Source organism: Phytophthora infestans, genomic scaffold, assembly GCF_000142945.1.
Source record: "Phytophthora infestans T30-4 supercont1.14 genomic scaffold, whole genome shotgun sequence".
Lineage (NCBI taxonomy): Eukaryota > Oomycota > Peronosporomycetes > Peronosporales > Peronosporaceae > Phytophthora > Phytophthora infestans.
Window position 1 is genome coordinate 729212 of NW_003303745.1, and position 10906 is coordinate 740117.

The following is a 10906-nucleotide window of genomic DNA, read 5'->3' on the forward strand; positions in this document are numbered from 1 at the left end:
AGCCCCGGACTACTTATGAAGCTTCCACCGCTTCTGTTCCCAGATTGCGACAGCCTTCGGGCAGTCAATCAGGAGCCGTCCAATCGGCTCCCACGAGTTCTCGGAGTGGGCATGCCTCCACTTCACGAGGAGCTGTTGCTTACCGCGACGCCGTTGCACCTGGAGAATCCGCTCCACGTGGAAGTGGACCTCTCCATTCCGGTCAAGCAAGGGCGGAGGTGCCCTCGTACGTGTACGAGTACTCGGCGCCTCCCGAAAGCCACTCTCGTCCGAGTGCTCCGACTGCGGGTCCGACACAGGGCCCTGAGGTTGACCGCCTCCGTCAACGTGTCCTCGTGCTTGAGATTGCACTTGGCCTTGGGACTGGCGGCGATGCTGCCGCCCAGGCCGGGAATCAGGGCGACCTCGCTCGTCTTGCGGGCCGCCTGGACCTGTTGGAGCGAGAGGTCGCAAGCCTGCACCTGCGGGTGGATCGCCGGGCCTCTTCGTCCGATCTGGACGAGGCCTTTCGCATGATCCGACGGATCGAGGCTTTGTTGCCACGTCCGGAGCCGCCTGCGGCACACTCCCAGACGTACGCGTATGGTGCGTACCCGGCGTACTCAGCGTACTCGGTGTATGGCGCCGGGGTCCGTTCGTATGGAGCCCCTCTGGCGTACGGTCTTGACCGCAGCCTTGGCGTCCCGACCGAGGCTTGAGTGCCTGCTCCGACGACCTCGTCGACGTCTGTGACCGGCCCTCGCTTCGAGGAGCTGGGTCAAGGGGGGTCTGCGAGTCAGCAACCCCCTGCGGGTCAAAGTACCGCTTAAGACGTCCAACATAGAACGTCGGGTGCGTCGTCATTGACTTTGGAAGGTCGATGGTGTACGACGCACCATGTCTGGCCAGGAGTGCAAAAGGTCCGATGAAGCGGTGCTTCAGCTTGTTGCTGCCGACAGAGCTGACAGTGTCAAGAGGTAGGTTCCTCGTGTCTAGCAACACTAAGTCCCCAACCTCAAATATACTTAAGTTTCCTCTTCCATGTTTGTCTGAGTACTCCTTTTGTTTATCTTGGGCCGCTGCCATGGCATCGCGGACCCTGCTGACAATGCTCAGTTTGGTATCCATGAAGGATTCCACCTGTTTCCGCAGCGAAACTGGTCTCACATCCGAGACCTGGGAGGAAAGGGCTTTCCGAGCCTCTCCCCCACTTAGAATAGAGGAGTCAGTGTCTCCTCGAAGAGTGAGAGGCACTCTGGGGTGGCGGAAGCCGTTCAAGTAGAACGGCGTGAACCCCGTGGACGCGTGCACCGCGTTGTTGAGCGCAAACTCAACAGCTGGAAGCTGCGTCGACCACGTACGTGGTGCTGCCGCGCACACACTGCGCAGAGTGTCCTCGAGCACTCGATTGACGCGCTCTGTTTGGCCGTCTGTCTGCAGATGGTCCGCAGTGGACATCTGCAGACGAGTTCCCAGTAAAGGGAACAGCGTTTTCCAAAACGCAGTAGTGAGCCGCGGGTCTCGGTCCGAGACAATCGTCTCCGGGAGGCCGTGATAGCGGAACACGCCATCAACGAGCAACCTTGCGGTTTGTTCGCCCGTAACAGTGACCGGAACTAAAGCAAGATGTACCATCTTGCTCAGCCGACACACGAACACCAAAATTCCGGTGTTGCCGTGTCCGTCGGCGGGAAGCCCAAAGATGAAGTCAAGACTCATCGACTTCCAACAGTCAGCCGGTACGGGCAGGCTCTGTAGTGGAGCCGAAGAGTGCCCTGCGGGTTTGACCCGCTGACATGTTTCGCATGTCTTAACGTATCGGGCGACCCACTTGTACATGTGGGTCCACCTGAAGGACTGAGAGACCGACAGAAAGGTCTTCTCGCGGCCCAAGTGGCCGCTGGAGGGCGCGTCATGCGCTTCCGCGAGAATATCGGAACTTCAGATCCTCGTCGTTGGGTACGACCACCCGTGGAGGAATCAGTGGGCTCCACCCGGGTAATAGGAGGAGCCTTCATTCAAGTCATATCGGTGGAGCGGTGAGCGCTGTCGCGACGAGAGCCAGTCGGACTTCGCGCTCGTTTCCGGCCATAAGGAGCTTGACGATAGGCGGGACAGCCTCATCGTCCCGATACGCCATGGGTATCCGATCATATAGATCCGTTGTCACCCGCGTGATGTGGACCAACTCATAGTCAGGACGCCGAGAGAGGGCGTCCGCAAGCACGTTGAGCTTGTCCGGCTTGTATTCGACGCGGAATTTGTATTCCGCGAAGAAGGACAGCCACCTCGCCATCCTTTGGGAGAGGTGAGGCGAGTAAGTCGCCGTCCTCAAGGACGCGTGGTCTGCGTTGATCACAAAGGGCCTAGAGCCCAGAAGGAGAACACGAAACTTCACAAAGGCATATTTCATTGCCAGGAGCTCCTTGTCGTGGACAGGGTAGTTCCGCTCGGCAGCTTTCAGCTGCCTAGACTGGAACGAGATGACTCGTTCGTGTCCAGCCGTGTCGGCCTGTAGCAATGCACATCCGATGGCGTAATCGAAGGCATCGCAGACGACGCTAAACGGCTTCGTCTCGTCCGGCAGGGCCAGGACAGGGGCCTCTTGGAGACTGGCCTTGATGCTGGCAAAAGCATCCTGGTGCTCCTGCTCCCAGCGCCAGTCGACGTCCTTCTATAGGATCGACAAGGGCTTAGCGAAGCCCGCGTACCCTCCGCTGTACTTGTGAAGGTAGTTGGCCAAGCCCAACCACTTTCGAAAAACCTTCTGGGATCGGGGCGTCGGCCATGCTGCTATGGCCTTGACCTTGTCAGGGTCAGCCCGAACGCCCACGTTGCTTACGAAGCACCCGAGAGCTTTAATCTCTGGTGACGCGAAAACGCACTTGTCGATGTTGGCGTAGAGCTTGTTCGCTCGCATTACGTCCAACACTCGACGGAGGTGTCCTAGGTGCACCTCCATGGCCGTCTTGCCTCCTTCGGCACGGCTATGGACGAATATGTCGTCGAAGGACGTCTGTACGAAGGTACGCAAAGGGCGGAACAATTGCGTCACCAGGCGATTGAACGTCGCCGGGGCGTTAGACAAGCCCTGCGGCATGACGTGCCACTCTTAAAGCATGCCGCTTGGAGTGCTTACCGCGGTGAGCGGGATGTCGCTCTCTCGCATCAGGATTTGGTAGTATCCGTCTACCAAATCCAGCGCACTGTACAGTACGCTCCCGGCCATGTTGCTCAAAAACACAACCTTTCGTGGGATTGGTGTTTTGACCGGCACCGTTGCGTTGCTCAGCTTGTTATAAGCATGAACCAGACGCCATTTTCCGTTCAGCTTACGAGCGCAGAAAGTCGGCGTCGAGTGCGGGGATTTCGACTCCCGCACCATGCCTGCCTTCGCTTTCGCGGCGAAGAAGGCATCAATGACCTCGCACTGTTCGCGCGGGAGAGGCCATTGCCTCGTGACACAATACTTTGTGCCGGACACGAGATCAATCTCGTGCCGTACGCCTCGATCCGGTGGGAGTTGGGTCGGTGAGTGTTTGTTCACCACGTCCGCATACTCCTTCACCAAAGAATACTCCGCATCCTTTGGGTTCTTAAGAATCTCAGAACCCAAGCGCGTCTGACGCTGCTTGTTCAGGTCTTCCAGGACGTTCTCGTCCAAGACAGAGGAGGAGTTCAGCTCCTCCCGAGTGGTCTCAGGTCTCATGAGTACCATCTCAGCAATCGCTCCAGCCTTGAGGTTGGTCAGGAAAGACTCAGCCGTCATTTCCTCGAGGTGCAGTATCTCTGCAACCTCTGGCAACGGTTGTAAGTGGACACCAGATGCCTTGACGGGTAAACCGGTCTCGCCATCGAAGATGTGATAACACTCTTCCACCGGCCTTGTCGGAGGAGCCCGGGTCCTGGACTCCGAGTCGCTTGAAGCGACGTCGATCGGAACGAAGTTCGGATCCGACTTGAGGCGGCGGCGGCGTCGTCGACGACGGCGACTGTGACGGGGAGCTTTGCTGCCCTCGTCTAGGGATGTCGTCGCCACGACATCCGAGGCACTCGTGACCTCGTGTGGTATTATGGTACCCCCAGAGGAAGCGTGTTCGACGCCTTCCTCTTCAGTTAAGGTCCGGGCGACCGCGTGTGGCACTGTGTTACCCACACCGGAAGCGTGTTCAACGCCTTCCTCTTCAGTTAAGGTCTGGGCGACCGCGTGTGGCACTGTGTTACCCACACAGGAAGCGTATCCGACGTCTTCCTCTTCAGTTAAGGTCTGGGCGACCGTGGGTGGAACTCTGTTACCCACTCTGAACACGCTGTTCTCAGTGTTCGTGACAGCTGTAGCTGTCTGCGGAACTAAGTTACCCGCCTGTGGACCTAAGTTACCCACTTGACCAGCACCTCTTCTGGGCGCTGCCACCATCAAAACATCCTCGGAGTCGTCATATACGTCGACGACTCCCAAGCACCTGCCGGATGCTTTGGTACCCCGGCAGCCCTTGCGGGCGCCCCGGGTCCTGACAGAGGTGGGAACATGACTCACCAATGCTCTGTCGGACTGCGCAGGGCGGCTGATACCCATGTCCTTGCCTCGCCAGTCGATCCAGGGCTCGTGCTTCTCAAGCCAGGGCATGCCCAGGATCATATCATATGGATCCATATCGAGAACAGTGAACTGTTCGAGGCTGTCAAAGTCTTCAAACTTGACGGCCAGATCCACTTGGACGTTGGGGACAGTGACGACCTTCCCGTCGGTTAGTCGCACTGACACCGTCCCGTTGCCCTTGCTTTCCCTCAAAGCATCGGACAACTTGTTGCTGTTGCGAGCAGACGTCTGGCGGCGTGCGAAATTCTTCGACGCCCCAGAATCGATCAAGGTTCTAAAGGGATGATCGTATCCCCGTACATATCCGTGTACTACGAGCAACCCGCCGCTGCTCATCGCCGATTCGAGAGTGCGAAGACTCTCAGGGGCTAAGTGGTACGCGCCACCCGCGCACCCATCACGAATACTTAGTTCTTCCCCAGTAGGGCGCCCCACCCCTACTGGTTCCCAGCGTTCCCCTGTCCCCGGGATCCAGGCTTCTGCCAGCGACCCTTGAGGACGGACTTGGGGAAGGACCGTCTGCGGAGTCTTTCCGCAGGACAGTCGCGCTTAAAGTGGCCCATCCTCCCGCAGTCGAAGCAGCGGAGGTCACTCGGCGGACCCGAGTTCCATGGGAACTGGTCCGTTGGGGCTTGTTCGGCCGGGAGCCGACAAGGAACTCCCAGGCCATGCTGAGGCCGGCGTACGCGCCTGGCGATGGCTGTACTCTTCTTGAAGAGCCACTTGAATCGCCTCTTCAAGGGTGCTTGACTGCACCCGGAACAGCTGAGTGCGTGCGGGGCCCACTCGAAGGCCGTCCATGAACACAGTCATCTTGATGTGTTCGTTGAGTGGGTTTCCCACTAGGGACGCCGTGAGCTCCCGTATCTCTTGCACATACTCGTGCAGTTCGCGCCTCCCTTGTTTACACGAGAGGAAGCGCGAACGCTGGCGGTACTCGTAGTTCGCCGGGAGGAACGCGGCTCGGAGCTGTTCGCACAGCTGAGCCCCAGGATGTGAAACATCCAGGGGATGTTGCTTCCCGTGTGTACACCCAACTCTTAGCACGGCCGCTAAGGTTGGAGAGTGCAAAGGCAACACGCAGTTGCTCGGTCGAGATCAGAGCCGCGTCCATCGCGAGCTCCACTTCTCGAACTCAGAAGTGAAGGTTCTCGTCTCCTTCCCTTCATACAACTTAACCTTTAGCCGTATTGGCTTCGGGTGAGATGGGCTTGCTTCCACCGCCGGAGCCTGCAGGTTCTTCCGCACATGCGCGATGAGGCCCTGCTCGTACGCGTCGAATGCACTGACGCGTTCGAGCTGCTCAGCCGGTGTTTACACCACCAGGCTCTGCAGGGCCTCCATCCCGAAGATGCCTGCCATCTTCCGAACCGACTCGAACTGAGAGTCGTTCATATGGGAGAAGTCGTTCCTATCCATGGCAACGAACTTCGGAGAGGTTCACTTAGTCTACCCGCGGTGGCGTGGATTGACTAGTAGTGCTACCAAGTGTGACGGGGTCACACAGCACCTTGCGCTAGAGGAAGTTATCTTCCGAGAGTACACAAACTCTCAGTGAACGGCAGTTCACTGGTCCCATCTTTATCAAAAGAGAGCGAAGTGACCTATTTAAGGTAGAATGTAAACTGAGTATATTTCTAGGTAGATAAAGCTTGGGTTAATACAAACTATAAGTCACCTATAGAAATGCAATATCATCAACCAATGGTTGGCTTTGGACGAATTTGGTACTTTGTACCAAATATTTCGAAGTATGACGTGTCATACTTCTGAAGTGTGACGTGTCAGACTTCATGTAACCAGGGTACACTTAGGGCTACGTACCCCGTTACAGTAGACCTTCTGCAGGCAGTCAGCCAGCATCGTTAATCCACCATCTAAATGTACACCGTGACAAAAAGCTCATTGCCAGACCGCCAGCCTCCAACTTTTAATGTTATTAACATCCGTTTTTTATTTTTGTTTTCTTTCTCCCTACGAGTTACTATTGGTTTTACAGTATTATAATGTGCGTCAGTTATAGGAGGCAGGGTTAACATTCTCCAAGAGCCAGAAAAAGGTACTTTTCAATTTGATCTGTCGCCTTTGTAATAGGCTAAAACAAAGTTTTTTTGGACCGGCTTGCTGGGTTCATTTTTTTTTACAACGCATAAAATTTAAAGTTATTTACCGATCTGATTACTGTATGGAGGCTTCCGATACAGTAACGAAGTACTTCGAGGTAACTATTAACAAATTAACAGCTTCTACTTAAATTGAGCGCTACTCTTGGTGCGGGTCTGTGCGTTTGTTTTGTATTGAAGCACTTCCAGTATTAAGGATAGTAATCAGATAATCATAGCGAGTACACATTCGGATACTAAATCGATCGGCGGAATGTACTCCCTCCCTGTCAAGCCTTGTGTAACTAAATAACATTGCGCTTATTGCCGAAGGTGGTCCTCGAATTTGAATAGCTGTTGCAACAATGCTCTAATACAAGGACACTGGTATTCTGCGTCATATTCAAAATTTCCATGCCCAAAAAGAAACTTGTAGCAACATTCACATTAAGGATGCGCTTGGGAGCTCAGGCCTCGGTTTAAAAAAGGAAACTAAAAAGGTCTTGTCAAGGTTCACCTGTGTTGGGTTGCTGTACACTAGAAACTAAATCAGAGTTTGCGGGCCTTATAGAAGTCGTTGTACCTGTACCAAACCTGTGCGTCTGGGTTTGTTGTCCATGTCGCCTTATCCATTTTAAGCATTTTCCAGATCACAGTTGGTTCTTTACCCTCCCGTAGCCACTGACTAAACTGCGCAGTTTGGAACAGTGTCGCTACTTTTGCAGTTTTCGGCACTTGTCTCGCAGCCTCGAGCATCTTTGCCAGAGCTTCATCACCATAAAAATTCGTGAATGTTTTAATCATTGGTGTGCTCTTTCCAGGAGTTTCCGCGCTCAACTTACGCATATAGGCAACCCATTTCGCCAGGTTCGGGGAGGTGAGAAGCGTGTCCACTCCAGCGTCAAGCTTTAGAGCCTTGAAGTACTCTTCTTGGGAGAGAGTCTTTCTCGGTCGGCTCTTTGCCACTGCCGTTTCCAGCCACAGCCTAACAAACCTCATACGTCTGACAGGCGGGTTTGCCTCGCGAAAAAGCTTGGACAGCGCGGCATCATCGTAGTGAGATGTCAATACTGCTGCCATCACGGTCTTGGCATTGTCCTTCTCGAGCCTAACCACATATTTGTACCACGAGCTCAGCTCAGGGGCATGAAAGAGATCATTCCCGGCCGTATTCAGCTTAAGAAGGCAAATATTTCATCCGTACTTTTACCTGTTCTCTCCCAACCTTGTCTCTGCTGTAGAGCCAGCGTAGCTGCCACTTTCATTAATTTTCTACTTTTTTGGCTGGACCTTCGAGCATTCAACACCGAATCCAGCATTCTTGACAGTGCTAAGTCTCCATAAGTTTTCGTAAGAACGTCTGTCATTGCCATCTTCTTGTCAGGGTTCTTCTTGTTGTACATATTAATGTAGGTCATCCAAGAGAAAAACTTCGGGTTCTCCATAAGTTTTTCCAACCCGCCATCGAGCTTCAGTCGCTTAAAAACGTCCTCTGAGGATTTCCCCCTCCAGAGCCAATAGCGAGCTCGAACTTTGTCTGAGAGCTTTACCCCCACCAACCTGACCAGATCGGCGACCACAGACGACCTCTCTTCAGCATCCTGATCTGTCACCACCTGAGTCGATGGGCTTTCGCGTTTTGCCAAAGGTGATGAACGACCCAGCGACTCGAAGCCAGAGGATGTTTTTACCTCTCCAATCTCCACAAGAGCAGCGCCATGTGCCAACAAAGCACAAAGAACACTACCTACCAGAAGGAGGATGAAGTAGAAACGCATCGTTGCGACTGACTTGAGAGGAATTCCGGTCGTAAAAGTTTCAAAGTAATTGTCAAGCTTCAGAGCAGACGATGAATACAATTATGACAGCTTCGGGCCACGTCGGCTTAGGATAGGACGACTTCTACCATGGGAAATGTCCCTTGTCAATTGGTGGCTACGTCACTGATTACGACAGCGATAGCTACAACGTGTGGTACATGATAATGGCATCCATTGGTCCATCAACCATGCCTGCTACATGTACTCCAGCCGACGAAGGATTCACTAACTGAACCTAATGATCCAGTTCTTACCTACACACATAGGTAGGCTACCTACCGTAGGAAATGGTGCTGCGCTGTAAATCTCTAAATCGTGTTTTTGGTCGTAAAAATTAATCCGAGCATAAAACTTCACGAGTTGAGCACATGTTCTCCGCAGTCATTGTTATATCAACTATTAATAGCCCGTCCTCGTCACTTCGACTTCGCTAGAACCACTACGTTACGATTGAAACGCCCAAGTCTTTTCACAATGGACGAAGTCAGTGCCGAAGGTGTGGCGCAACACAAAGTTTTTTACTGTACCGGGACAACCCAGCAGGCAGTACGGAGTTAGGAAACACTTAAATTAAACTATTTACACCCGTCAACCAGCTATTGTGTGTACTGTGTGGCTTTTGAGAAGTCAGCTGAGCCTCGGCGTTTCATGTAATGATGATCGATACCAACATGCTACTAATAGCCACTAAGGCCTCAGCAACACACTTACAAACACTGCTTGTTTGTCAAACAGTCAGCAAACACAGTTAGTGCTTGTAGCTACGAGCGGATGCTTTTTCGTACTGTTTTCACGAGTCTAATCTGATCGTCCGTGAATGTTACTATACGGCATATGGAACGCGACGCAGAGAAGTCAGAATTATTAAAATAGAGTCATGGGACACATGCCCATGGACACTCCAGCAACGAGCTCTGCAGCTGTACAAACCGGGTCTGGGGATGGCTCGTCATTATTTTGGTGGCACTACCCATTATTCATACGTTTTCTCTCATTTGGGAGTACAGTCGATATTCGCTGCAAAAATACATTTGCATGTTTTGCTTCTTTAAGCCGGCATGCTCTCTCACTTCGTTCATATGCGTGATATTGGCGCCTTATTCAGACCTTCTAACTCTAGCAACGACCTGTTCACTGAAGACGACCTGAATAACATGATATGCTGCTATACCAGATAAAAGTGTTGTCCACGGGTCATATCAGGTAGGACAGGTTTACTGTAGTCACTCTTATGGTGGAAGGACTCAGCGTTTGCGGTAATATTGATGATGCGGCTTCATTTATTTGTCCATCTGGGTCTGAAGCTCAAATCATACGAGTGGCAAATGATTCTACACTACATGTACCAGTAGAAGGGGTCCACCCCCATGTTTCATGAAACTTATTTAAGCTCCCGAACAGCTTCGAATGGCAGGGGCCCATGATAACTAAAACCAAATCTCCTTTTCAAACTAGAGAAGATTTTTTTACATGTTAGTGGCCCTGTTGCAGTATTAATATTAGTGTGAGTTTACGATACGATTTGATAATGGTCACAAGATGCGACCATCATCAAATCGTATCGTAAACGGTAGTCAAATATCGAATGACATTTTTTTGATAGTAATAGTACTTCGCTACTTTTTAAATATTAATAGTAGCTCAATTTTCCAGATGCTAGCAGAATATTTTAATATTACAAGTCAGAGATACGAAATAGATTAGAGCCTGTTCACTACGTAGCTGGAGATGGAGATGAAGGCAACAAATCTTGCGTCTCCATCTCCAGTTTGGTCGCCAGAGAAATCATGTCTGTAACGGGGTAAGAGATACCGTTACTAGCTTACACTGTAATGCGGAGGAAGCTCGCAATAATAAAACCAAGTCTTAGGTTTGTGTCAAATTCAACTCTGATTTATTTAGGACCAGGGCGGCTACCCCTGGCCTCGTGTGAACCACTCAAACACATGTCTATATCTGATTGGTCAATAAGTGAGTCTGGCTCCTCACTATCAACCAATCAGATGATGACACCTTGGCACACGCTACCCGTGTGCCACTTTACCTACTTATGTAATAACTAAAGAAATATCTACCTACTTATGTAATTGGAGTTGGGCCCATTACAATGTCCACCTAAATTTCAACCAATCAAACCCTATGTTGTTCGGAGTCGTCAGTCAGACAATTGCCATCATGCCAGCTCGCCTCACATGCGCTGCCGCTCGTGAAGATGGAGGACTACATCCTCCAGTTGACAACAGTAGCACCGACGAGCTATCCCCTCTGGCGTCTACATTCGGACCAGCTGCGGACAAAGTAGTTTTCCCCTCTATGATATCAGGTGATAGCCAGGAGCTTGTCGGCGATGGCAATGACGGAGCGTCTAGCTTTGTTCCTATCTTTCGTGATTCTACATCTTCACC

The 10906-nt window shown here is 52.1% G+C and overlaps 1 protein-coding gene across 1 annotated transcript; it reads right to left on the bottom strand.

The window, feature by feature from the left end:
* Window positions 1–7853: 7853 nt before the first annotated feature.
* PITG_22880 (secreted RxLR effector peptide protein, putative) lies at window positions 7854–8459 on the bottom strand (the record flags this gene model as incomplete). Its single annotated transcript, XM_002903421.1, has 1 exon — window positions 7854–8459. The coding sequence occupies one exon, from the start codon at window positions 8457–8459 to the stop codon at window positions 7854–7856; it is 606 nt and encodes a 201-aa protein (XP_002903467.1).
* Window positions 8460–10906: the final 2447 nt, after the last annotated feature.